This window comes from Manis pentadactyla, chromosome 8 (genome assembly GCF_030020395.1).
Source record: "Manis pentadactyla isolate mManPen7 chromosome 8, mManPen7.hap1, whole genome shotgun sequence".
Taxonomy (NCBI): domain Eukaryota; kingdom Metazoa; phylum Chordata; class Mammalia; order Pholidota; family Manidae; genus Manis; species Manis pentadactyla.
In genome coordinates, this window is record NC_080026.1 from 41867450 (window position 1) to 41895402 (window position 27953).

General features: G+C 45.9%; 1 protein-coding gene across 2 annotated transcripts in view; it reads right to left on the bottom strand.

The window, feature by feature from the left end:
* Nucleotides 1-1082: 1082 nt before the first annotated feature.
* CCDC93 (coiled-coil domain containing 93) overlaps nt 1083-27953 on the bottom strand; it is a 117171-nt gene continuing 90300 nt past the window's right edge. For both annotated transcript variants that reach the window (XM_036886595.2, XM_057505678.1), the window contains 12 exons: nt 27487-27549; nt 24601-24674; nt 23342-23423; nt 22376-22447; nt 20977-21030; nt 19947-20009; nt 17073-17181; nt 13913-13995; nt 11825-11862; nt 10309-10393; nt 5960-6073; nt 1083-1440 (listed from right to left, as the gene is read on the bottom strand). In XM_036886595.2, coding sequence (XP_036742490.2) covers nt 1387-1440; nt 5960-6073; nt 10309-10393; nt 11825-11862; nt 13913-13995; nt 17073-17181; nt 19947-20009; nt 20977-21030; nt 22376-22447; nt 23342-23423; nt 24601-24674; nt 27487-27549 — 891 coding nt within the window. In that variant the 3' untranslated portion in view covers nt 1083-1386. The remainder of the gene's footprint in view (nt 1441-5959; nt 6074-10308; nt 10394-11824; nt 11863-13912; nt 13996-17072; nt 17182-19946; nt 20010-20976; nt 21031-22375; nt 22448-23341; nt 23424-24600; nt 24675-27486; nt 27550-27953) is intronic.

A 27953-nucleotide genomic window follows, 5' to 3' on the forward strand; every position in this document is an offset into this window, starting at 1 on the left:
ACCTGCTGATTGGTATTTGTGCAAAGTGTATGCCGAGCAAAGCACGAACCTCACACTGGGGTTGGCTGAACATGACTGAGCTGCCAGATGGCTGAGGGCAAAGGTGGAGGGGCCCTGTGTTTGGCTTGGACTGCTCATTTTCAGAGGGTAAAGGTAACTCCTGTGCCTTCCCTCAAGGCCCTCCAGAGGCTGGCTGCAGCCGTTTTCCTGGACTGGTCTCAGAAGCCTCCTGCAGAGCCCGGTCCATCCAGTCCTCTCTGCACAAGCATGCCTTGTATTCTCCCTGCAACCTCTGGAGTTTTTCTTCACAGATGTATTATATCCCAATGGCCTTTGCACTTATCTCTATTATAATGTGATTCCCCCTTCAGATCTCGCCCAAATCCTGCTTCCTCCATGAAGTCTGCTGGGTCTCTGCACACCTCGCTGCTCGTCCTCCTCTTGTGCCCACTGGTTCCTGCTCATGGCCCTGGGATTCATCACACACTGCCCTGGACCACAGTGAATGGTGTGCGTCTCCTCTCCATCCTTGACCATGACCTGTCGAGAGTTTACAGCACATGGAATGTGCTCTTGATGAGGGGATGTACATGAGCAGCCCCATGCTGGCTGTCACTCAAATGGGAAGTAGGGCATAAGGTGTCATTCTTACTCAAGTGTCCTCAATATGAGCCCTGTTTTTAATTTTTGGTGGAATGAACTTGAGTAGTGTGTAAGGATTAAACCAACAGTAGACACTGAGTTATTGATCTAGTGGCTACACCGTGAAGCCTGTGCTGGCTGGCACCTGGAGGGGTGAGGGGCAAAAGGCACCATGACAAGCGAAGGGCCAAGTAACCAGCACTCATGTGGGTGGCTCATTCAGCTAAAATCCCTTCCATACTAAAAAAAAAAAATCCCAGGTGGCCATATCCTGGGGTTGAGTGGGTTAATATCTGCTCCCCAGGCCACTTTCTGGGTACGAGGTGCAGGGCCTGTGTTTAATACTGCTCTGTCTCCCTCAGTGCCGGCCCAGTGGATGTGCAATTAACATTTGCTGGACAAATGAATTCCTCTTTAATCAGAGTCCATACAAATATAGGTACACTCATATGTTTAATTCTACTGGAGAAATAAAAGTTGAATTGACACAGAGGATAAAAACCGTCCACTGTCCACATTTCTTCGTAGGATGGTGGGTGTTATCCAGGCCACCATGTCTGCACTGCCTGAGTCTGTCAACAACCTCCAACACAGAGATGAAATGGAAGTGCACAGGAGAAAGAAAATATCCAGGGTGTTGGGATCATTACTGCCTCTTTCTACTAGAGTGTCCAGAACCATTTCATGGTCTTGTATTGATTTATATGATTAAAAAAAAACCAATGACGTCCCATGATGGAATGTTCAGGAGGCTTCGGCTTTCACCTTGGACAGCAGCAACTCGTTCTTGCGGCCCTCCTGGAGGAGAGAGAGAGTGTGCAGACATGAGACTACAGCAGCGCCCTCCCCGTCCTTCCCCGAGTCCCACAGGGACACCTACTGGGGTCCTAGCATGCTGTGCCGACATGGTGACTTCCTGCTGACAGACTGACCTTCAGTGCCAAAGTAGCTACAATGACAGTTGGTGTCTGGAATGTCAGACTGAGAACAGGACCAGAGGATTAGGCACTGTCATCCCGAAAGACTTTATGAAGCATCTAAAATCCTCAAGGGCACAGAAGCAGAAAGCATACTTCTGTGCCAACCCTGGACCACTACAGTGAAGAAGCGGGGAAAGGCCTCGGAGATGGCAGCCTAAGGAGTGACAGCAGCAGCCCCAGTCCACATGGCAAGCAGAGCACCTAAAAGAGTTCTTACTCTGACAGCAGTGAAGGTTCAGAACATCTTTAGCTTTAAGGAAGAAAGAAACTCACAGAAGATGGGGTGAGAGACAAGCATCATGAGAGACAAACACCTCCCCCTGAAACACCAGTGATATGAAATCCGTTCCTGTGTGTGCCGAGGGACATCCCTGGGGGAAGGCCCGGTCCCAGCCCCCACACAGGAGCCCCATGTCCAGTGGTGCAAGGTCACCCCTGCGTCACTTGGTGCTCCCTCCCTCAGAAGTCTGACGGAGCTCTCACTGTGCATGCTCCTTCTCCCATTGCCCCTGGCCTGGGCAGCGCAGGATACCTCCACCCGCTAGCAGTCTCCACTCCTTTCCTGGGCCGGGGCCCAGGAACCCCGTCGATGCTGGGAGGTGAATGTGGTAGTGCGAAGGGCCTGGAAAGGTCAAACTTCTGGCAGTATGGTCAGGCCTCTGGGGAGATCCACTTAGTGTGGAAGAAAAACCTTCTGTCACTCTTGAACCCTCTGTTCAAGACCCCTGAAGTCCAGGTTTCCATCCCCCTGGAACAGCAGGGTGCCCCTCTCTTTAGAGGCCCTGTGCTCTTTCTGGCTGCAGTGGCCCTGGTTTTACTAAGACAAGTGCTGGTTTGCCCTGTAGGGTTTATACTTATCTGCCACTCGGAGCTAAGGAATAGCCAGGCTCTGGGCCAGGGGTAAGACTGAATTATTCTGTTAGAAGCAAAGTGCTCTGACACTTTTTAAGCATGTGTTTTTGGAGGAGTCAGTTAACTTTTCCTGGCGGTGGGAAGAGAAAGGTGAACTTGAGCAACATCCAGTGCGGGGGCGGGTAAAGAGAATGAGAACACACAGATAATCAAACTATTGTATTGTTATACTATTTTTTCTGCTTCTGTATATTTTTTAATTGTATAATGAGATAAAACAGTACAATGAATAAACAGCTTTGATTTTATCTATCTCACCCTATAACTGAGGCAAAAACAACTCAAAAGCATCAAAACACCCCTATGGTAACGAGTCCCCACTAGGGGTAATTCTGTATATCCAGCTGTACTGAGACGATGCTTGAATCTTTCAGTAATGATATCTTAGACTGTCACCTGTCACCTGGTGTGTGTGAGCACTGATTAAATTCCATGCAGGCTACTAGAAGCCTTTTGGGAGACACAGAATGATACTGTCTGTCTGTTCAAGGCAAATACAGGAAGGGTCCTTTGGCATTTCTTTCTAGAGGAAAAGGAAAAATGTCTCCTTGCCTGTTTCTTTCCTGCTAAAGACCATATGGGGACCGCTGTGAGAAAGACATAGCGCTTCTGATCACTTGAGATTATGTACCCAAGTCAGCTTCATAAAAAGTACGGTTTGCATTCAACAGTGCTATGCTAGAATTTAAATCTTGGTTCAGTGACCTTGAGAAAGGCTGTGGTTTAGAGATACAATTAATTAATGTAATACTGCTATTAAAGTGATTTCAGAGTATGTGTTATTTCTTGAAAGACTTATTATTAACAAACTTTCCCAGGGTGAGCAAGCCACTGGAATTTTACAGATAATCCAATGTCTCCAATCAAAAAGGTCTCAATACCAGAGAGGCTGGGAGTCAGGATGAGGGAATGAGGCGCCTGCATGGATCCCATGGGGCATGACTGCTCAATGTTGAGTGAACCACACCCATAAAGGGAACTATGAGGGGGCCAAAGAGCATGTTCTGGACAATGATGACGTGCTCTGCGTGAAGGATAATTACTGCCCAACACAGGTGCTAGGGACCTGGATGTGGTGAGAATTCAGAACTCAGGGGTAGGAGACCAAGCAGGTTGGGGAGAGGCAGGTAAAGGCAGAACAGAGGGCATGGAGGCACTCGGGGTGGTGGACGGTGAGGCAGCCAGGGATGACGCAGGGCTGAGGCAGTCATCCCTGTGGAAAGAACAATTTTAAAAAAAGAACACAGAAAAAAAGAGGGCAGAGAGAGGGTTCTGGGAGAAGACTTCCAGATGCCTCTGGGCTGAAAGCCTGCCTTTTCAAACTATTTTGCCACCACAAATGAGATCTTCCCTAGAACCGCAATATGTAAAATAGCAGAATTACTCTGGCTGAAGCAATGGGGTGAAGACAGGGCAGTGGCATGCAGTCCCCACGGCCACCTCAACTCCCGAAAGGTGCCAGGTTACCTTGGAGGAGCTTGTGGAAAAATGCTTAAGGTTTAGAAATGCTGACATGGTTGCCAATTTAAAATTTTTGCCGAGTAAAATGTTAAATAAAAGGAATACATACTATCAAATTCAACATCAAAAATAAAGTTGTTTTTAAAAAAGTGAGTCCTCTAAATGAAGTATATTTAGCTGTCAAAAACGCACTTTAACTCCCCCTCCCTCTTTCTCGACTTTGGACTGGACAAAACTCAGGCTCAGGGAAGCACCCACTGGGGTCTCAGCTGGCTCCGAAGGACCCATGCTCGCTTGGGCTCTGATGTGAGGAACTAGGCCTGAGGAGGCAGGAACACAGGAATCTTGGTGCTTAACAAATCCAAAGGGACTGCTACCTTTGGAAGTTATCCTAAGCTTTCAGCCCTGAGAGTCTGTAGTGCAAAATGAACCTTTCCATTTTGCTTCTATTTGCTTTGATTTGGACAAGCTTCCTTGTTCTTTTTTTCTGTAGTCAAAAGAGCAGTGCTGGCACATCCAAGCAACATTTGAAATGTAATTCTTCTCCCCTAGGCCTTTTCTCTTTGTAAATTACTTGGATTAAAGGGAAAAAAGAGCTCTGGTGGGGAGCAGGTCTCTACTTGTTCTCTTTCAGCTCACTACCCGCCCTTCCCAAACTTCAGCTCCAGCCCCTGCCGCCTATGAGGGGCTCGGACGCCTGAGCGCCTGGCCCAGTCACTACCCATGTGGCCCAGGCCTAGGCCTCCCGGGGCTGCTGGGCTGCTCCAGGGGTCAAGTCCTGCTCTGCCATGGCCAAGTCCTTTCACCTGAGGAAGCCCTTCCCTGACTTCACTATCTACATGCCCCTCATGGCAAAGACTGAAACTATTTCTTTTCTTTTATTACTTGTTTACTAGGGTTCTGTTCCCTAGCTTGTTATCTGTCTCACCACCACAGTGTAAGCTCCTTGACCCAGGGACCAGGCCTGTTTTCAGCCCCAGGGGCATGAGAGGAGCTGCAAGAACATCTAACTGGAAGATGAGAGATGGTAAAATGCCCATGGGCTGTGGTTCCCAAAAGTTAAATTACAAAAGGGGGAAGGAAATGTAGAGAAAGAAAAGATAGACAAGGAAGGGTGGGATGAAGGGAGGGAGAAGTCTTAAAAAATATAAAAGAACAACATTATTGGAATGGAAAGATTTTATTTTTTACTCCATAGATCAAACACCAGGATGCAGCCTACCTTTAGCTCCTCTGTATATTCAGCGATCTCTAAACTAAAACCACATAGACTTATTAGAAAAGGGGAAGGAATTTCTAAAAATGAAACTGCTGAGATCCTAGCAAGTGACAAAATGAAGTCTCCTTTTTGGAAACATCTCTTAAGGGTAAATACTATTCTTTCTGGAACAGTGGAGTATAACCCTGCCCAAATGCAAGGAGAAAAGACAGGAACAAACAAAATCCAGTTGAGTGTTGGGTGTTATAGGTGCCAACACAGTGGTGGGCCCTTTCATCCCTCACTGATCCAAGAGCCCACCACTGAGGAAGGAACCGGGAGGAATCAGGGGCACAGCTGGCGGGCGGGGAAGGCGAGGCTGAACCCCAGCCTGATGCGCTCAGAGGTTCACTCCCTCCCGTGTGGCTTCTCTAGTTCCTTCCCTATATTACATCTGTATCTTTAACAAATGCTGTTTCCAGGGAGAAAAGTCCCTGATGTGGGCTGATGGTACCATTTTACTTGTGAGTTTAAAGGAATTACAAAGCACCAGAAAAAGGAAAACAAAGATGTCTCTTAGAACATTTAGTTACAGCCTCAAGATGGGCCAATGCAATCTTGAACTACCCAGATGCCACACTGTCCTGTCAGATCCACTTCTACTGCAGACCAGTGGAAAATCAAACCGCTCTGGTTTTTAAAGAATCATCTTGATGTTGGTAAATCTCACGTCAGCCTTACCTGTCCAGCCCAGCCCTCGTCTTACCTCCTTGAACTCTTTCACAGTCTTGAAGTATAGCCTCTGTTTTTCCAATAATTCCAAGTACTGGTCGTTCAACTGGTCTCTTCGCATCTTGTTCTCTTGCTTCTTTTTTTCCATCTGTGAAACATTTTGGGAAGTGGTGATGAAAAAGCATATTCTGACCATGGGCTGCTGGCAACTAAGATATTCATGGATTTCCTTCCAGTGTTTTCCTTCTAGATGTCATTTTTGAGGTTGGTTTATTTAGTTGCATGATGTTGCACAGAGGCTCTATAATTTATTCAGCAATTCTATCACTGGGTACTATTTAGGTTTTTTTTTTTCTGACTACAAATTCATAATAAACATGGTGATGGTTCTCAAGCAGGAGTTATTTTTCTGGAGACAGGTTAGATTGGCACAGCTGTGAGGAGGGTGCTACTGGTATCTAGTGGTAGAAACCAGGGACGCTGCTAAACACCCTCCCATGCAGCCGCCCACCCTCCCGCCACACACACACAAGGAATTATCTGGCCCCATATGGACTGTGTTTGGGATAAAAAAACTCTTATTTAAATAATAGAGATATTATAAAATTACGTACCCTCTTTTCATTTAACATAAACTATCTACAATCATAACCTAAAAAACTATACAATATCCCTGATCATCATTGCTAACTTACCCATTTTTCTAGTGGTGGACAATTTAGGTTGTTTCCCAGTATTTTGACCTAACAAAGGCTAGACTTTGATTACAGAAACTTTCCTAAGGTGCCTAAAAGCTTACTCATTCAACAGATGTTGAGTGGGCACCTTGAGGGCACATAAGAGGGACGGTGGCACCTTCTAGAGGGACTGACTCTAACCATCCAACCCCCACACAGAGCTATACATCCAAATTCCCAGCAGTGAAGTGATCTGTATGTGAAGAAATGAACTGCATTAGGTGACAGAGGAGGGGGTGACGGCCTCTCCAGATTGGGTGGTCAGGGAGGGCCCTGTGAGGAGGTGACATTCAGGCAGAGGTGGCAGTGGATGCTCTTTATTTTGAGAAGATAACCCGGAGCATTGCCCAGCCAGGACATGAGGGCAGAAAGAGGTAAGGCGCCGAGTTGGTGGCTGGCCCAGGGTAGGTGGCTCAAGGTCATGCTGAATGAAAGCACGAGTTGTGTTTTGCCCTGGCTTCTCTGGTCCTTTGATGCCTGAATGTTAGTTTTCAGTTATGCTTTGGAAGGAGTTCTACAATTAAAGTGGAAGCTGAATGGGCTGTTCTTTATTCAGCAGCTGTCTCCCCTCTCTCCACACCATGGGCCTCTCATGATCATATAGAGTTCCTGCAACGTGGTGCCCCCAAGTCCTATACCAGCCTTGTTCAGTGAAGGATTGAGCCTACATAGGCACTTACTTGCCTGGTCCTGTCCTGATCACGTATCCAGGTCCTCTGGTGACTAATTCTGAGACTCAGTGCTTTCCTCTTTCCACACGTCTATACAAGGACCCCTGCTGCATACTTGTGCCTAGACCTCGAGTTTGGTGGCCTGCTTTGTGCCCAGGTCTTCCCCAGAGTGGGTGGCCCCCTCTGAGAACTCTGGCCAGAGTGCTCCTACACTCAGAGCGGTGGCTCAGTAGTCAACCGTGCTCCTTCCGGCTGACCTCCTCATGGTGCCCAGATGAATCTGTCATGGTTCCTGCCACAACTCCCACTGCTGTTACTTCTTGGACTCACTTACCAAAGTTGCCAGACACTTTTTCTGCTGGGCCCAGGCAGTGAGTGGGGAAAGCTCACAGCTAGGTGATGGAATACAGGCCTTTTCTGTTCTGCTTTGTACTCTAGCAGAAGGTTTGGCCATGACTGATTATGTTCTAGTGATGTAAAAAATATATTTTAATCAATTTAATTTGAATGTATCCAGGACCCACTATGGGCATTAGTATGGCAACCCTGACAGGGTCTGAGCTTGGGGCCAGAAAGGCCTGGGTTCAAGTCCAATCCTAGCTTTGCCATTCACTGTGTATCCTTGGACAGGTTCCTTGACATTTTTGAATGACAGCTCATTTAGCTATAAAATAAGGGTAATACTACCTAGATCACAGGTTTTGTTATGAGGAATACATGGTATTAAATGTTAAGTGAATGATGCATCATTTGGTTCAAAGTGGCTACTCAGGAAGACAGCACTTCATTCTAACAAACATCCTAGAACGTGTGTGGTAAGGGCCCCCACTCTCAGAATCAGGAGCTGACTCTTAGGTTTTAGGTTCATTTTCACACTGTTCTCAGCCTGCCCCAATGCAGGCACCATTCTTATTTCTTGCTGATCATCCCTTCACACTCTAGGTCAGGAACTCCAGGTTCTCTGGCTGAGCGCTTGCTCTGTATTCTGAAGACACAGAGACCTGACCTCCTCAGGATGAGGTCAAGTGTTTAGTAGGATGTGGATTCTTTCTACCCAAGAACACTTCCATGGACCATGACACCTCTTCTATTGCTTGCACTCACTGCTGGTCTATTCTGCATACACCCTACACCTGCCAGTTCTGGGGCATCTGTGCTTTTGGGGGATGCAGACACCATTGCCACAGCTACTCTGAGCAGGACCCATTGTAGCACCTACACAAGAAGGTTATAGGTTTTTTTTTTTTTTAATAAACACAATAAAAGACATCAATCCAAGTGAGTGCTGTCCTGAAAAGCAGACAGACTCATTCCACTCAGGGTGCCACTTAATAGCCAACACTATTTGAACCCTCTTTGAGAACTGCTTTTGGAGTCAACTAAATGAATTCACTTCTTCAGGGAATATTTTGAGTGCCCACCATGAGCCAGGTGATGCATAGCCACTGGCAATGCAGACATGAGAAAGAGAGCCTTCTCTGCCCAGGGTCCTGACCACCCACCTAGTGCCCCACCATCTAGCAGGGGAGACAGACACAGACGGAGCCTCCTTCACTAGCCACAGTAAGAGGCCAGCAGCATGAAGCCTTGGGGGGCATGGAGAGAATGCAGGGGTCAGGCCCACCTCCTTCCCCAGGACTGTACCCCTGGTGAACAGGAAGGGGAAACCAAAGAGAAAAACCCCCAATAAATTCCTGTGGTTCTTTACTATTAGCAAGGGCGCCCTCAGAGGAGGAGCACGGCAGGTGGGGGAAAGGCTTGCTACCTCGTTATAGGCTTGTGGTTAGCCAGATTCTCTGCCCTCCACTTCCTCACACCCTAGATCATCAAGAAGTGACTCCACGTGCTTTCTGCTGTGGGCAGGGGGATGTGCACAGGCAAGGGCTGCCCTAGCATTTGCTCCCATTTTTGTGTCGTGGTAGTTTTTATTTTTTCTCCTTTGACATAATGTTATTGAAGTCATAAAATGGGGAGAGTCATATTTTTCTACAGCAAAAGGCATTTGAAAGCTTCTGCCCTTAGTTCACCTCTTGTGAGGCGAGATGACAGGCAGTTTTAGTCTTTTTGCAATGTGTCTTTTGTGAGTGGGTTTTCATGACAGCAGGGCCTAAAGGGAATCTTTCCACGTCTTCACCTTCTGGCATCACTCACTGGACCACTTTGCCCCAAGACCGAGAGAGGAGATACCCTAAGTCCTCAGAAGGTTTTAATGCCAGAGGACCCTTCTGCTGTGAGACATCTTTCAAACAGGACTGGAGGAAAGAGTCATGTGTAAGTATTAACGAGGGTTCATCTGGTTCTGGTACTAGGACACTGGAGCTGGGTCTGGCTTCCAGGCAGCCATCGCGTCTACTTTACTGCTGACAAAGTGCCCACGTGCTGAGCCACAAAGTGAGGAAACCCTCATGCTTTCCCGGACTGGATGATTCTCTCTGGGATCCTCTACTCCTTTCTGGTTCTTCTCTTTCCTGACTTCTGGGGATGAATATCCTCTCACCTTAGCAGAATTCAGTTCAGCAATTTGCAGTTTTTACAGGGGGCTTCTGAAAACTAAAATGCTCTTGAGATGCTAAGGAATGAATTTTTAATGGCAGAATGTCAGGAACTAATGATCCAGGGAAGTGATTCTGGGTAGGAGAGGAAGCCTGCTGGTGAGTCAGTTTCCTCATCTGTGAAACAGGGGTCACGCTATTCACTTGAGGGCTTTTAGGAAGATTAGGACAGTGTTTGCACACAGAAGGAGTTCAATCCATTGGCGCTATTGCTAAGAGCTGCCTTTGAACCAGCAGCCCCTGGAGCTGGCCCTGCCCACCGCAAGGCCACAGGCACAGGGGACCCTCTGCAGAGACACTGAGTATGTGTCTGCAGGGCTGAGAGCACATTCCCAGAACAACCAAAAGAAGCCTGCTCTTTCCAAGGCCTTCTCCACCACCAGTATGAGACCTGGGCTGCGAACAGAAAAGAAGCCATCTGACCTTCATTCTACTTTGCTTAATTCCTTCTACGATCTGTTCCATCTGACGTAAAAATTGGTCCCGGGAAGCAGGGGAGGCCATGGCTCTGAAAGAAAGACCAGCAGAGGTATGACCAACACACAGGACTCTGAAGAAGAGGGAGGTGCCAAGGAGTCAGCCCCAAACCCAGATAATGCCTCAAGAGCCAATAAGGCCTTTACAACGCATGATGGAACCATGGGTGCCTGAAGCCAAGCAATTAAGGCTTTCCAACTCTGAGGAAGGCATGAAAATTAGCCTGGTCTTGTAACTAAATTTTTTCTCCCACTCTTTCTACAATTCTCTTAATAATATATATTTTCTTAGAATAAAATGTGACTAAAATTAACAAAAATATTTTTTGCTTTGAATGATGGAAGGCACTGATTAAGAAATGTATTCCATTTAGTTTTTAAAAATCTGAGGATTTGGAGGCACTACTCAATATTGGTAGACATATTTTGAGATTTTTCTCAAACCAGGACTGGGAAACCTGGTCTTCATTCAGAAACAGCAGCCAATCACGTGGATTTCCTGATGTCCTAAAACATTCCCCTTCACCTCCAGTTCTGCTGAGGGGATGACACAAGAAGGATCAGAGCACACAGATAAAAGGACTGAGAATTCTTCCAGCGGACAGACTGAACAGGAGCAGAAATTATCACATAAACACACAGAGTGCATCTTCTCTCAATTGTCAGGAAATGAGATGAAGTTACCATTTTTAGAAATGTCACAAGGCTCTAAGTCCCTAATTGAATCTGAATCTTATCAGGGAGCTGTGGGAATTTTGTTTTTAATTAGAAATTAAGTTTAAAATCTAGAGCTGGCAATCCATTAAGATCTTAATCATTGGTTCCCTGCCAGGGGATAGTAGAGACTGGTGCTGGAAGGAAAGGGAGCCCGGTGCATGGAAAGCAAGGCCTGGGGCTGCCCATGTGCTGGGTGGGCCAGTGGGCATGCTTGAGGGCTGGTACTATTTGGGTACCAATCGGCCTTGCCAGCCAATTTTGGAAGAAAAAAATTCACATATGAATAAAGTAGTTTAGAAGATGCACATCAACTTAAAAACAAAATCTACCACAAGATTTTAAAAATCTTCAAAAAAATCTTATGGATTGTTTCATTACCTAAATTGTAAAGTATCTCTGTGCACTCAAAAATAAGGATATTAATCTAATCTCAGCAAGACAAAAGTAATATACAAAAAAAGAGCTTATAGTTGTTAGGTATAGTCAAATTTTTTGAAAGTTAACTTTTTCCCTAAGATATTCCTTGGTGTTTTTAAATCACTCTAATATCATCATGTTTTTGCAAGAACTCAAGGACTGTGTAAACCAAGACACATACAACAAGGCACTTAGCAGTAGGGGCCCAGGTGTAGGAATCACACGCCTAGCACGGAGTCTTGCTCAGTCACACACTGCAATGCAAAGGAGCCAACACACAGCACAGGGCACACGGAGGCGCTGACAGGGAGGAGGGACACAGTACTCACTGTGAGAAGTTCTCGTGAATGGAGTTCAGCAGGCTAATCTGGGTAACAAAGAAAAAAGGATAAGCAAAAGGCTGTAAGATCCCTGGGCTCCCACACCACGGAGGGCTTGTCTTGTCTCTGGATGCTGCCTCTCAAAGAAGCACATCCTGTTCATGCAGACAAAAGGAACATGAAAAAAAAGAGCCACATGTTCTTAGCCCCATAGTTCTCCCCAGAGCATCTACCTTCTGACAACCCATGACCACAGGAATGTAGGAAGGGAGCTCCCTAAAGAGACCAAATCCCAGCTGAGAAGACACTAAGCTAAGCTTAGGGCTTTCTGGGCAAACTGCCACCACAGCCCTTTCTATTCTGGAGTTAACACTCAGGGCTGTCAGCTTAGCAGAGGGGCAGTAGGGGTAGAGAGCAAGAACACTGTACCCAACCTATTCCTTCCCACAGAATTTTCTGCCAGTGGGGCTAGCGGCTGGGCGGCTCTGAGCGCCTCCATGGGAATGCACAATCTGAGGGCCCCATTCCCAAGGCTGTTTACTGCCTTAGTCCACACAGTATGACCATCTCTCTGCCCCAATGATACTGTCCAGGGCAGGGATCTGAGTCCACAGCCCAGAAGTCTAGGTCCTCTTCCTGGCTATGTTACTAACTCAACTTGTGAGCTCAGGACTAACCATTCACTATACTTAGACCTCAGGTTCACAGTCACTAGCATGGAAATGATATTCTTGAAACTCTGCAGGGATGTTTGGAAGCTTAAGCATCACAGGCATAAATGGACTTGGAATAATACACATAATTTTTTCAAATGCAAAGTTCTGTGTTAATATGGCTTAGAATTCAAAAGCTCCCACCCTGCTCTATACTCTTAGTTTTTAAAAAGAATGCAACAAGTTTAAACACTGCTGGTGAAAGGTCATTGGGGTTCAAGGTTTTCTTGGAAGGGGCTGGCCTGTCCCTAAGTAGGGCTGGCAAGTCTTCCCTAGCCAGGTAAGACCTCAAGGCCAGGGGGTGCAGCAGAGCCATTCCCAGGTCTGATGTGAAGCCCACCAAATGCACTCATCTGTTCAAGCATTTATCAAATGCCTGCTATGTGCCCCCACTGTGTAAGACCCTGGATTCAGAAAGACAGAACTCCTCAAGGAGTACCCTCTAGGAGGAGAGATATTTATTTGGTCTCATTGATAATAGGCAAAAATGGTGACAATTACAGATGCCTCCATTTATGTTCAGGTAAAAGACACAACTGCAGTATTTTTCTTATTAAAGTGGTAATTAGTGCAGGGTGCAAGGTGATGATAAAATGAAAATGAATTCTGCTAACGTCGAGGTGAGGGGTAGGCAGGAATGTCTTGAGAACTACCCTGTGCAGGGAACTTCAGTTATTTTCTAATTCCATCTCCATCATAAGCTTATGAAGCAGGCATTATCCCCATTTTACAGGTGAAGAAAATAGGGCCAGACTAAAACTCAGAACTGTTTGTCTGACTCCAAAGCTCACGCTTTCTCTGCTACACTGTGTGGCTACCGTGAAGTCCAGTTTTGTTCTTTTACGAAAGCACGGTCACACCCCCTGTCCCTACAGCCCCGAATCATGAACAGATTTGCCCTGAGTGAGTCCAAGTGATTTGGAGAGAAACCCTTTTCATTTCTGCCTTGAATTTTACTGTTCTTTCAGTTCATGCCTGTGTCTGCCTCTGATGATTAAATAGCACATTTCCTGTGAACCAATATGGCCCACCACACCCAATGCATTTAGCTGGTTCCTTCCTTCCTTCCCTCCTTCAAAACTTAAAGTTGCACCAACTCCAGGACCCCTCCACAGGCACTTCTTGAGCTTGCACTGTGTTTCTTTTCCCGATGGCATTTCTCACATGGTCCTACACAACAGCTGTCGGCCAGTCCCGCTTCAGCCCTACAATGTGGCTCCTAAGGAACCTTGCACTTTCTGACCTGGTCACCCAGCACTGGGCTATAACAGGCACTCCACTTTTCCCACTTAAATGAAACCATCCCAGACATCAAGTTCATTTGAGCTTCCTCAGGTGAATACCTCAGCAGATTGAACTATTTTCTTTTTATAAAGGCTCTTACCTCTTTTTCCAAATACACCTTTTTATCATCCAGGGTATTATATAAAGTGAAGAACTGCTTGGTTTCTTTGTGTACTGCTGAAACTGTAAAAGCAAAGAAATCAGCACATGAATAAGAAAATGTGTCAAAATGGCCCTCAGCAGCCTCCACCCCAGAGGCACACCCGCGGGCCAGGGCCCTCTCAGGGCTGGTACCGGCTCAGTACCGGAGTCCCACAGGGCAGAGTCCCTGCACAGCTGCTGCAGGCAGGCGGCTCATGACCCGTGGTGACTGGCCCAGCCAACACAAGGGGCTCAAACCTCCCTGTCAGGGTGTGGGACAGGTGGGCTTCTCAGAAGTCCTTCAGGTGAGGTATCCTGGGTGGACGGTGGCAGGGACAATGAAGCTGCCATGCCACCTCTTCCTGTTCGTGTGGTTTCCTCCCTTCCCACACTCCTCTGGAGCAGGAGCTACAACCGTTTACTTTTCTAACCCCTATGCTTAGCACAGGCCTATGAGGCAGGCCCTTCACAGTATCTACTGGATGAATGACATGCCTATCCCAGGGCAGAATAATGCCTAATAAATGTGAATTCTCTTCCCATCCCTGTACATACAACTAAGGCCAGGATCACAACATCTTTCCCTATAAAATTACTCTGCATCTCTGTCTACCTCCTCTTCTTCACTCTTCCCTACAGAAGAGTGACTTATGAGCAAGGGCCAAATTCCAAACCATGAGTGGGCCTTGCTTACTGGAGAGCTTGGTCACTGGGATGAAGGGTTCCTATCCCAACACATCCCTTCTGCTTTGTGGCTAGATAGCTAGGCAGCTACCATGTGGCTCTGAACCTATGTGACTTCTTCCCTGCTCTGAATTCCTATAATATGCAACTACCCAGAGGGAGATAAAATCCCAGGACCAGGGTTCACAATCAGGCATTGAACCTAAGCCAAGTGCTCCAGTTTAGCTGCTGTGAAGATCCTGGGGCCTAACGGTTATCAGCCACTGGCTAAGACTACAGCAGTCCTGGTTGCCTGGCAGCCCTTCTTTCTGAACACAGGTTCCCTCTGGAGCATCACAAGTTGGGGAGGAGAGAGAAGCAGAGCCGGCCATGGCCATACCTGGTTTCCTTGGGAAATTGACATTAACATTTAAACCTGATTTTTTAAAGCACTCAGTCAACTTTTAACTTCATTACCCATTAATAGCTGTGTCTCCCTCCAGCTGTGCAGCTTAAAGATGGGTTGGGACTCGGAATATTGTACATATGTGGTAGCAGAAGTTAATAATCTGCTACAAGTATTTTGATGCCACGGTTAAAAATGTTCCCAACATTGAAATGTCTAGTTTGTATGAAAATCACCTCATGATCTACTCATTAGTATTGCTAAGAGCTTTAGAACAGCAGTACTCAATCGCAGCTAAGAAACAGAATCAACTAGGGAATTTTTAGTCTCATGACCAATTAAATGAGATTTTCAGGAGGTAGAACCTGGGTGATTACAATGTGTAGCCAAGGCTGAAAATCACTGCCATAAAAATAACCCATCAGCTTTTATCTTTATAGCCCAGGAATGTGTCTGTGACCCTTAGCCATGCAGCTCAAGGACTGGGTGGGGGTTACAGATATTTGCGGATGATAATAATTTAGAAAAATAATAAACATATATTGGTGCAACTGCTTGAAAATGTCTTTGTTGTAAAAATGTCCTACCAAAATGAAATTAATGTGTGAAATTACTATGAAATATATATATCAAGGCATTACTTATTATTTAAATGCTTTAAAGTGGGAAGGGGTAGAAACTCAAGACAGCAACTATTTTCTGCTGAGAAACTGCCATTGTTTGATATCTGCCCCTGACCATCTGAATCAAACACAAGCACTATAGGAAAGCTCAGGATGGCGGGGAGACATGTGAAAGGTAATATGAGTAAGGACAGTCCTTACCAGGAAGATACCTAGAGGCTAAGATCTCAAGGCAAAATATGAGGTGGGTTTTAGAAGCAGAGTGAGAGCTGGCCCAGTGGGAATTTCAGGGCAGTACATTGTGTGCTTGGGGACCAGCTCACAGGCCAAGATGCAGATGCTTTCACGAGGGGGTGAGGCACCAAGGGATGGCGGGGGAGGCTGGACAGTGAAGCTGGTCTAGACAATGCAGGACTCTGATCAGTGTATTTATATTCTGAAGATTCTGTAAGTTATGGAGAGCTATTAAATATTAAAGCTGTTAAAGCAAGAGTATAAAATGATCAAATTTATGTTTGAGAAAGATCTCTCAGGCAAGGGTGCAGAGAAGGGGTAGACTCTGGGCAGTGATGAGAAGGTGGCGATAGCAGCCGCCCAGGAGAAATGGACTGGATCATAACTCACAAACAGAACTGGCAGTACAGCAGGGGTCAAAGAAGGCCAAGGTGGGTTCAGCATTGCTAGACACTGATCCCAGTGACCAAGAGGCAAACTGGGATAGGGAGGCTGGATTCAGTTTTTACCTGTTGAGTTTGAGGTGTCCAGGGGATGTGTAAGAGTGGGGAGCCTACAAGTGGTGACAGTCCAGACCTATGTACAGGGGTATCTGAGGGGGGTCTTGAAGGATTCTGACTGATAGAGGCAAAGGGATCTGAGGCACAGGTAGCAGAAGGAGTCAAGCCTCAGATGTCAAAGTGTGTTCAGAGGCAGTGTGTTGGCTGGCCAGGCCAGAGTGTGGCTTACACTGCAGCAGAAAGGCCACTCAGACCAGGTGAATAAGGAGGCTCTTTTCAGTAGACCCTGGAGAGCTCCTGAAGATGTGTTAGCAGAGAGAACAGTGACACTCACATGTATGAGAGATTTGGAGAAGGGGCTGCAGATCAGCTATGGCAGTAATAGTGGGAACAGAAAGGCAGTAAAGGCTCTGAGGGCAACTCTGGGCCTGACAAGATGTGGTCTCTGATTCAGCCTAAGGGAGATCCAGTCCTGGAATATTGGGTGAATGTATTGCTGTCAAAGTCAAGGACCACATTAGCAAGAAAGTTTGTGGAGGAAGAACACTAACTGAGTGAGGATTGAAATAAAGATGCTGGGGTCCTGGTGTCCGTGTGAAGTTGGAAAGGGGACACTATCCTGGGACAGAGACCCTTGTCTCCTGTCCCTCCCAGGATCAGCCTCTAGAGCTTGTCTGTGGTTGGTGCACCTACTCTGGCGGTAGAGTTCAATAAATCTCTTCTGATACTGTATTAGCTCGGCTCGGCTGGGCACTTCATCAATCTTGCGATGTAAAATTGCTATTTCTCGATTTCGTCGAGCCTAAATGCAAACAGGGCGGGGGGAAACAACACTGTTTGGTAAAAGGCCTTACATGTTCTCTGGGGAGCCAAAATATTCCCCCCTACTCCCCACCTGAGCACAACCATATGCCCTGGAATGCAGGCACAAAATTCTGCTGTTGGCTTGCAGTCCCACATCAGATTCTGACTGACTCTTCTCTGATTTTACAGCACATGGAGAAGCTGTGGCTGTGAACTGGAACCACAGGAGGCATCCAGTTAATGGACTGGGAAGGAAGATTCTGAATGGGGAGGGCTTTTGTGGAGTGCCCGGCCAGCCCACCAGGCCCCACGAATGTCAGATGGGAACAGGCAATGGAAGGCATGCCTCCCAGGAACTGATGCCACCTTGCTGCCTCTGTATGGATTCCAAAATCCTTAGCCTGGTTGAAAAGCTCCTACAATTCACTCCTAAAATGCCCTTGCAGCATTTTCTCCCTACAGAGCTGGGTGTGGATTAGCCAAACTGCCCCAGTGTGGTGTGGCTCAGAGAGCGTGCAGGCTCTGGGCGACCAGCAGGATAGCGGCTGGGAGGAGCCACTCAGCTCCCACCTGCTCCCACTACACGCTTTGGTCCAGAGCTGAGAGGGCTCTGAGTGCTGCCTTTCTTCTGTGCTTCCCTGCTACCCCCACTTTGCCCACCTGCTTAACTCAGAACAGCAGATGTGGATCGCTAATTCCCAGGGGAGACACAAGACTTCAGGTGAGAAACCCACCCACCGTCAGCAACCAAACCCAAAATAGGGTCTCTGCAACTCTGGCTAGAGGGAAAGACGTATTTCTCCTTTTGGCTGAGGCTACTCTGCCCATGGGTGCTCAGGCTCTGACTCCTATACTTTTTTTTTTTTTTATGGAAAACTTAAAACAATCATTCACTCTTCTTACTGTATCTTTAATCTTTCCCTGGCTAGAAAAGGTTAATGCTGGCTCCTTCTCACCAGCATTTAACTGCTCTATTCCCCCACTCCTTAAAAAAGACCTTCCTTAAACCTAATCACCTCCCAGATACCAGCCTCTGTCTCCTCCTTTAACAGCCAAACTTCCTAAAAGCCTTGTACCCTCCGTGCCTCTAACTCTCCTTCCCATCATCCTTCAACCCACTGTGGTTGGTATCTCCCAACACCCACTGCACTGATCCTGCCAAGGTCACTGCAGACCTTCTCTGGGTCACAGCTTACAGACAACTCTCAGCTTCTAGCTTTTTAGCTTTTTGATTTCTAGCAACATCTACCATTCTCTCTACTGAACCCTCTGCTCAGCTTCCAGGAGACTTCAGGCTCCCATTCTCCCCATGCCTCAGCTGCCTGTTCAGGCTCACCCTCACTGGTGGGTTCCTCCTTTGCCTCTGCCGGTCCTTGTACAGGGCTTAGTCCCGGGGTCCATTCTCAACCTCCATCTTCACAACTTCAGTTAGCCCCTACCCACTGCTGATACCCCCTAATCTCCACCTAAACTATTCTGAGCATCAGACCTGACACCCAACCACTTCTTGGGCATTTCTACTTAGCTGGGTACCCCAATTTTTAAAAGCCCAGAACAGATATCATTAATAATCCTATTCTCAGTCCTACCCCCTTTAGTTCTGTTCTTTCTACTTCATACTTTTTGTTAATGAATAACACAGGTATCCATCCTACTGCCCAAGTCAAATATTTGAGCATCATCTTTAACTCTTCCTTTTCTCTCAGCCAACTGATGCTAAGTTCTATCAGACACAGCTTCTCAGTGTCTCCTGTGCCAGCTCATTTCCCCCTATCCCCACTGCCCCTGGCCTGGCTCTGGTCCTCAGCATACTTATGGTTTTACTGCAGGTGCCCTTTAGTCAGTCTGAAGCTGCCTGTGGTATGTACTTTGCATATAGGTTCCCTTGTACTCTGATGTATATGGACATATCTTGATTCTCAAACAGCCAGTCAGCAATGCAATGCTGAATATACAGTAAGCACACAGTCAAAAAGTTTCCAGGTATGCAGCTGTGCTGCCCTGATTTTATTTAATTCTGTCTCTTTAAAGATTAGTACAGTGTCCTTTTATCAAGTACAACTCTGAAATACCCAAATCTAACCAAACAGCTCAGCAGAGTAAGCAAGAACCAGAGATAAAAGAAGTAGAGTCCACGAGCCCCTGCAGCCCTTCAGCCATTCCCACCAGAGCCTGGCCTTCCCGCCGAGAAGAGGAAGAAGGCGCAAGGCAAAGTGCGACACCACATCACTCCCGCTCTGGGCTCCCCTGAGCCACAGCCTACACCAAAAGGGGCTTTACAGTGTGATTTTGACTCTGTAAATTTAGTTTTACAGCCAACTCTAAAACCTTCCTCCCCTGTATCCAATGGCCTTCTCACAAAACCCCAAGATCAGCAAATAAGACAGCAAACAGCCTAGTTTTGGAGGAAAAGGCAAGAACAACAATACTTGAATCCTGTCTCTGGCACATAGCAGCTGCTTGACTTAGGATGAGTACTAATTGATTTGAGCCAATTTGGTCATATAGAAAATGAGGCTAATACCTACTCTACCCCCGGGGTGAAGATCAAATCAAAGGAGATGATCATGAAAGGAATATTATTATCTGTGTCTTAAGTCACTGAGTTGCAGTCCAGATAGGAAACTGGCAAAGAGTAGTCTCAGTGCCAAGCCTCTAGTTCTAAGATAATGAGATGAATATTCTTAGGTACTAGTTTTGCTAAAGGATATTCATTCTTGCTTAGATGTATTTATGTATTTTTTTGTTTTTGCTTTTACTCACCTGTAATAAACGGATCTTGTAAAGTTTCTCTTTCTCCATATTATACCGTCTGTCTAGGTCTTCCTAAAAATTAGAAAAAGACACTTATCTGGGAATAGGGAATGTTTATTCTTTCATGAAGTTTTTTGAAGTGAAATATTTTTATCTTATATCTGCAATCCTGACACTCCAAATTGCTTTTCTCAAATGGTTCTTCAATGAAGTATGCCCCAAATCTACATGCCCTTTCTCCCTCCCACCAAAAAACAGTGAGGAGGAGGAGGAAATCGTCACTTAAAAATGCGTTCCTCTAGGCCTCTGCGTTCACAGGTGACAGGTCTGCTTTCTGCTCAGGCTGTGCTGTCTACCATGGCAGGGAAGAGGGGCCCTTAGAGGAGAAAAATGCTCAGGGGTCTCCTGCTTCGTTCTTCCTCCTCTTCTTTCCCCTAGAGGTTTGCTGCAGTGCTGCAGGGCTCGGCACACTGGGTTAACTTAAGACAGGGGTCAGCAAACTACAGCCCATGAGCTAAATCCTACAGCCCTTGGCCTAAATTTACCTTTTTGCCTGTTTTTATAAATAGTTTTCCTGGGACATCATCATATCCTTTGATTTACATATTAAGTAAGGCACCTACAGCAGAGTTGGCCCACAAAGCTGAAAATCTTTACTCTCTGGCCCTTTACCATTGGCCTTGGAATGTAGTACAACAGAGGGAGGAGTTGTTTCCCTCTGCGCTGCCCTGCGCTTCAGAGCCTATCGGATGTGACCAGCATGTGCAATCAATGCTGGCCTCTCCCCTTCTCAGCGGACATGCCTGAGTGAAGACAGGAGACTTGTTTGGGGAAAACCCACTGGAATGGTGGGCTTTAGTGCTGGCCCTGATTAGATCCTGCCCCCATCCGGGGGTCGTGTATAAAATGGGCAGTACCCCTGAAGGCCCGCAGATGAGGAGGTGGCCAAAGAAAAAATAAAAGTAGGCATGAGAAACAGCCACAGGAAAGTACAAAGCTGGATGCCAACCCTGAGGAGGACAGTAGGCCAGGCACTTACATTATGCATCATCACAGAAGTTAGGGCACCATGCGGCTTCCCACTGGAAAGGGTCTGAAATGAGGAAAAGTATTAACACCTTTTCTGAGTAAGGAGGATGGGACAGAAGCTAAGGGTCTAGATGCAGGAAGTGTGGGATAGGGGACAGTTCACCAAACATGTCTGAAAAGGGAACAGCCCATAATGAGCCCCAAATTTTAAACTGTTCTTAAAAGTCTGTCAGTTACATACTATTAGATAAACTGTTAACTGTCTGTGAATGTGAGTAGTAATGTCTCTAACAAGATGTGACTGCTAAGAAGAGAAATGTGAGCCTGGGAATCTGTGATTTGTGCACACTCGGAGGCTGACTAAGCTTGACAATTTGAGCCTCAAAGGTTCAAAGTTTGAGAAACAACTGGAAAGGCAGGCTATGTGCTGAGGGACACCACTGCACTGCAGAGCCCGCCTGTGCTACTCCCCTGTGCCCCTCATAGGTGGGAAGAAAGTTGCGGGGTCCATCACACCAAGGAAAGGGCAGCTCTAAGACCTGTACCCTTGCCAGGTATGGCAGTGCCCATACAGCCAAGGGCACAGTACTTGAGCAGCAGGCACATGGATTTGGGCTGGTTACCTGGGAACAGCCTCATCCCCTTCCTGAGCCTCAAGTTCCCTGTTTCTGTAAGGGAGAGGGTGCAGTCAATGTGTTCTGAGGCCACGTCCCGCTCTCACATCCTAAGCACAGGGGCTCTCAGGAAACAAGACTTGAATGAAATATGAGAAGGGAAAACAAGAACATTGTGATCCTTACAGTCTTATTTGGTGAGAGAAACAGACTCTTTTCAGTCCTTATGTTTTAAGTTAATGCTTAAAAGAAATCCACCCTAGCTCCTAGGAAGACCAAGTTCTTTGTCCTGACAGCCAGCTGGTTGGACGTGTCCCTTAAGTCCAGAATGCTCCTGCACTGGTGGGGCCCTAACAGTAAATTCCACTCTGCTCTCCTGTTTCTTTCTGGTTACTGCCTTTTAGGGATGTGCATGACCTCAGGCAGGAGTGGAAGGTAAAATGAGTAAAGTGGTATAAAATTTAGAGAATGTGGCAAACAGAACTCGGAAGGTTCCTGGAAACACCTCTTCACTAAATGGGGATTGAAATCTGGTCATTCCTGCCTGGGGCTGCTGCCATCCATACTGGCTGCTGCTTTTTACCCATCAGAGGAAAAGAAAGAGGGATGGAGATCTAAGCAAATTACTTGATGAAAACAGTTGAGAAACGTCAGTGCAGAGGACTAGGTTAAGGAGACTGGCCAGTTCTTTTTGGCATCAGACTCTGCTGGTTAATCCTCTAGAAATCCTTTCACCATGTAAACTGTAGGAGCACCTAACTCTAACGGGCTTGAGGACTCCTTCAGGGTCTTTACCTTTCCATCATCACATGGTGCTCTCTCGGCTTTCAGGGTTTCAATTTCCTGCTGCAGCCGTGCCATCTCCTCCTTTAAAAATGATAGGAATATTTACAACCCTTGGACAAGCCAGTACCTGGATGCAATTATTTAAATATTTGGTGCAGAGTCTTATTTTCACAGTTTGTTAATTCATGCTAGAACAAGGTTTTGCCTGGGAAAGTTTTTTTTTTTCAGGAGGATATAGGCAGCTGTACTTCAGTCAAAAAGTCACTTCTTTCTGAAGGGCAGGTGAGGCACACAGTAATCATGGGACATAAAACCAGTGAGTGGTTATAGTCTAGTTCCACTGGCCTTTTTGCTCCCTCTTCTTAACAGACCTTTCCACCCTTCCTGGGAGCCTCCTACCTGGAGCTCACCAAGCCCCTCCTCCACCTGCCATCCTCACCTAACCCTTAAGTAAGACCCAGGTTCCAGATGGCTCCTGTGTCGCAGCAGCCTTCCGCACCTGCCCTGAGCTCACATAGGCCTCATTCCTGCCCCCCACTGAGGTCACCTGTGCACACTCCATCCCCACTAGGCCATGAGTTCCTGGATGGCAGGGACTAGGGCTTACACACATGACACACAGACAGCCCAGGTTTTCAGGACAGCCCTGGCTTCATATGGAGGCATTCTTCTCACACTTTGTAAGACTCTTCTTTTAAACACATTTGTTACTTAGAAAACATCGTTAGACTGTGCTCTCAGTTTTGGGGTTCAGCACACACAGTTCTAAGTCACTTTTGGTATCCTCAGAGGGTACCTACTATACCATATAGAGAACATAGTGCTATGTTCTCTTACACAAATGACACATAACTTCCCCGTGAATTTATTTTTCTTGAATGTACCTGGGGAAGAGACCACAACAGGACAAGGGGAGGTAACAAGAGATTTACAGGAGTCCGGGATTAATGCCTACCCGTACCAAGCAACACTTACACGACAATGTGCTTTAAACTCCTGTTCCTGACTTTTAAGATTTTCATTCATGGCTACAAGTGCTCTCAAGTTCTGCAGGATACTGAAGAGAAAAGACCAAAAAATGACACAGAGCAAGCCATTACAATTTTACAAATCACAACTCAAACCAAGTCCCCAGCTAAAGGGGACTCCTTTTTTAATTTCCTGTCTCTCCCAAGAGTGTCTAATGGGTTCTCCACAAATGATAATGACCACCATTTAATTGACATTATTATTCATTTAAGATGCCCAAGTCCATCAGGCCATATCCAAACAAACATAACATAATCCAGAATTAAAATGTCAACTGCGAAACATCAATGAGTTTCAAGAGTACTGGATATAGTTAATGATACCAATTACTCAATAGTATTCAGAGCCTAGACAGTATTACAAATCATTTTTAATTTCCATTTTCAAAAGGAAACAAGTTGCTTAAGGTCATTAAAAGCATTAATTTGAAAATTAAAATGTCAAGTACCTGACAGTCTATTGCTCTATATCATGAAAGAAGGCTTTCTAATTATAAAGCCAAGTAATCTATGGGTACTTTTTTGCTAAAAATGTCCATCAAACCCAGAACCATCCAATCTGTGCCTGAAGCTCTTTATGATTTCATAGCATCATTCAAATGAGTGACATACAGGAGACTTTGCCACTGGGCTGGTTTGGTGTTAAAAAGATCAAATGTTAAGTGCTTCTTATATTTAATTTAAATTATCTTAAAAACAATTAATTTAAATGGAAAAGCAAAAACCAAAACCAAAACCAAACCCCACAGCTGTTTCTTGGCAAAAAAGATGGAACTTTTACTCAAAGATATGGGGCTAAAATGTGTGCTGTTAAAGTGCAGGAAATGATGGTTGACTCCAAGGGGAGAGAACTGGGCAGCTGGGGGATGGAGATGGGAGGCAGCCTTTACACCACGTGCCTTTTGGGACTGTGAATATATTACTTAGTTTTTAAAAACAGAAAAACCAAACAAAAACTGAAAACAGGCTGTTCTGCTCCCCAGAGAACTCAGGAGAAAGAGGAGACTAGCTCAGTGCAGCCCAAGCACACATGGCAGGTGCTGAGCTCTGAGAGAGTAACCTCGTGGTGGCTCACCATGTGACATGAGCTGACGGCGGGGCTGCGAGCAAGGACCCTGGGTCCTTAGTCCTGAACAAAGTAAGTCTTCAGGTACTGGCAGAGTTACTTTCTTCAAAGAGAAGAAAAAACATGCTGAAACTTCTTACCTTGGATCAGCTTTGGATTCTATCTGCTCCAGGGCTGCTTGATCTTTGTCCAGTTTTTCACCATAACTCCTTAACTGCAAGACAGAATGGAGGCATCATTGCTGAAGACATGCTGGTGCACAACTGTGAGTGCTGTCACTCTCCTGCCCCTGGCTCACACCTGTACCCCACTCCTGGGAGGCGGCCAGGCCAATAGACTCAGTTGCACATTGAGAAAACAGGAGCAAAAGAGGAATAGGATGATTTTGTTGCAACACTGGAGTGGGTACCTTGGTGACAAGAAAGGGGCTAGAGAGAGAAGAGAACTGAGAAGGACTTCTGTGTGGAGTGAGCAGACATAGGAAGGAATGATCTGTAGGGCTGGGATCTGAATTAGGAACAGCCTGCTGAGCTAAGCAGTGAAGCCTAGCTCCCTTCACCCAAGAGCTGGTGCTAGAGTCCTAGGGGCAGGGTAGGCTTCCGGATAGTTGGCAATATCCAAGCAGAAAGGGGGAGCGCCCTGACACCAAATAGTTATATATAGTTGTTCCTGGCTGATCCCATCAAACAGTAGGACCCACACCTCCAGAATAATCACATGGAGCAGGCTGCATAAAATGGATGCAGAATCCACACAGTTGGTAACAGGAAACTTCAGAATCAAAGATAAGCATACCACCAAGAATTATCAAACATTTGAAGAAAGATAAAACCATGAAAAAGATATATCAAGTCAACAAATGAATCTTGATCTGAAGAAATAGTTTATAGTTCAAGAAGAACTTAAGACATAATTAATACCCTCAAAGAGACAGGATAGGATACTGCATATATTAAAAGGAATCAACCTCACACACAGAAAATGAAAATTGTGATTGCTGAAATTATGAAGTGGATAGGCTAGAATTCCGGTGGCCCCACCAATGCAGGGTGTGCGGCCTCCCCACAGGTGTCATGTGCGACCATCTGTTTTCTACCTTCCATGCCCTACTTCACTCTTTCTAAATGTACTGGAAAGACAGAACTTGCCTGTTTTTTTATGCCACTGTGTTATGCTGGAAGGGCAGGTTTTGTTGAATAGTTTAAAAAGCTGGGCACACTGGTGTGGAGGGGTTCAGAGTGCTCATTTTGCCCAATAGTTGCCTTGAATACATAAGGAGACTGAGGCCCAAAGATGATATTCATTACTTATTCAGGGGCCTGGTCTTCAGTATTCCATCCACATCAGGCTTCTTCATAAGTGATTCAGCACTAGGTTTTATATAGCTTCCCACTTTCTGGATGGGAATTAGTTTGACTGCCCTATTAGACAGTAAGCTCTCTGAGAGGCTTTGGTGGCAGATTGCCAGCAGTTTAATTCGGGCACCCTTCTGCAAGGCTTCTCTGCCTTCGTTTCCCCAGCTGCAGAGCACAGTGGTAACAATGGGTCGCTAAGGTTGCTATAAAGATTCAGTGGACTAATACAAATGATGTGCCCAGAGCACACAAGCACATAGTAATCTGGGCTGCTATTATTATTTGAGGATAAGAAGGCCACCCTCTTATTATTAACTTAAATCACACCTTCAACCTTTCTAGCCCATGCAAGGGGATCAGCAAAAATTTGATTAAGTGTTTAGTACAAAAACAACTTTACAGCCATTTAGAATTTCTATCATAAGGAACATAAATATCTTAGGAAATTGATACCAAGATGTGTTGCCTTTAATATCTTCTAGACCATTACCTAAAGACTGATCCATGATTTGATGCCTCCATAGCATTAAAAGTAAGAGAGCATCAGGGATCCCACCCCAGGAGTTTGACATCTAATTCATAAAAGATGTGGTCACAGAATAGTGTTAGGAAAGCTATCTGAAATGCAACACAGGCATCTTTAGAAAAAATGAAAAATACCTGTCATTCTTGGGCCTTCCTTTTCAAATATTCTGACAATAACTGAAGAGATTAGCCCAAGTCAGCACTGAAAAGCTGTGTCAGGAGCAGGGCAAGGCAGTGAGCCCAAGCGCCACATATTGCTACAGAAATCAGAACTTCAAGTGGGCAAACTTCATGTGAAATTTAAAAGCACAGGGCATGTCTTGGTTTCAGAGCTGTCTTTGAAGATCAGTTGTGCTTCCACATGGTCCAGAAAGGACGGGTGGGGCCCCTGCAGTGAGACCCTTGTAGAGAGCAGCTGGAGCGCAAGTACCAAGTCACAATGAAGAGAGCTTTTCAGATGTGGATGTGGAAATGCAAGCGACAGAAATAGCTCAACTCCCCTAAAGACAGAGCTGGCATCCCAAGTGTTTGTTTTGCTCGCCTGGTTTCCTAGGCAATCAGAATGGGAAGAAAGCAACACTACCATGCTGATATGAGATGGTGCATTCACAACCTGGATTAGAAAATCAATCATAGGGTTCAAAATATACACAACTCCCTCCTCGTCCTGAGACCTGCTCCCCCATTCCACCCAGGAGATAAGCAGCAATTTTGAACAAATTATGCCACTCAGTACTTCTCTGATTTAAAAAAAAGAGGCCTTCTCACACTGAAGGGATTCATTGTTCTGGAGCTCTTCTACAGCCTTCTTGAGCTTCATTTAACGTGAGCAACTCTTCATGCTGTTCTGTGTGACCTGCCTCCTGCCTATATGGCCCACCTTCCTCAGGAAGCCTCTCCTGACCCTGCAGCTCACAGTGCCTCCCCCACTAAGATCACTGATGGTTTAGGACATGGCAGTGTGGAAAAACTCAGGCCATGGGTCACAACCACCATGTGACTGTCCTGTGTGCCCAGATGGCCCTGAGTCCTCAGAAGGGCATTGTGACTCCTCCCCACAGACTGAAGACACAAGGCATTCCATTAGTAGAGCAGGTAAAAGATGATTATTAACAAAGGCCCCTGGAAGAAGGAAATTCTGCTCACCTCTGTCAGTGTTTTCTTTGTTTCATCATATCTGGTTTGTAAGTTGGTGTGACTTGCCTGCAGCTGTAAAAAGATAAAAGACATCTGCTCTTATTTAATTCTTACAACAACACAGATGGGGTGATATCCCCATTTCATGGATGCTAAAAATGGAGCTCAGAAGGTTTTAAACTGAGTAATGTGGGAATTTTAGAAGGGTTGCAAATGAAAAATCAAGAAAAAAACACACATAATTAGCACCAACTACATGTTAGGTGATACATAAGGTGTTCTGCATAAATCCTATCACTGAATCCTCACTTTCAATAAAGACAACATTATTATTATTTTATAGATGAGGAAATAAGGACTCAGAGGGGCTAAATTACTTGACTAAAGTTCTGTAGCTGATAACATAAGGTCAGCATTCAAATTCCAGTCTGCCTTTTCTGTGTAGCTACAATCTGTTCTGTTAACCAACTTGGCTC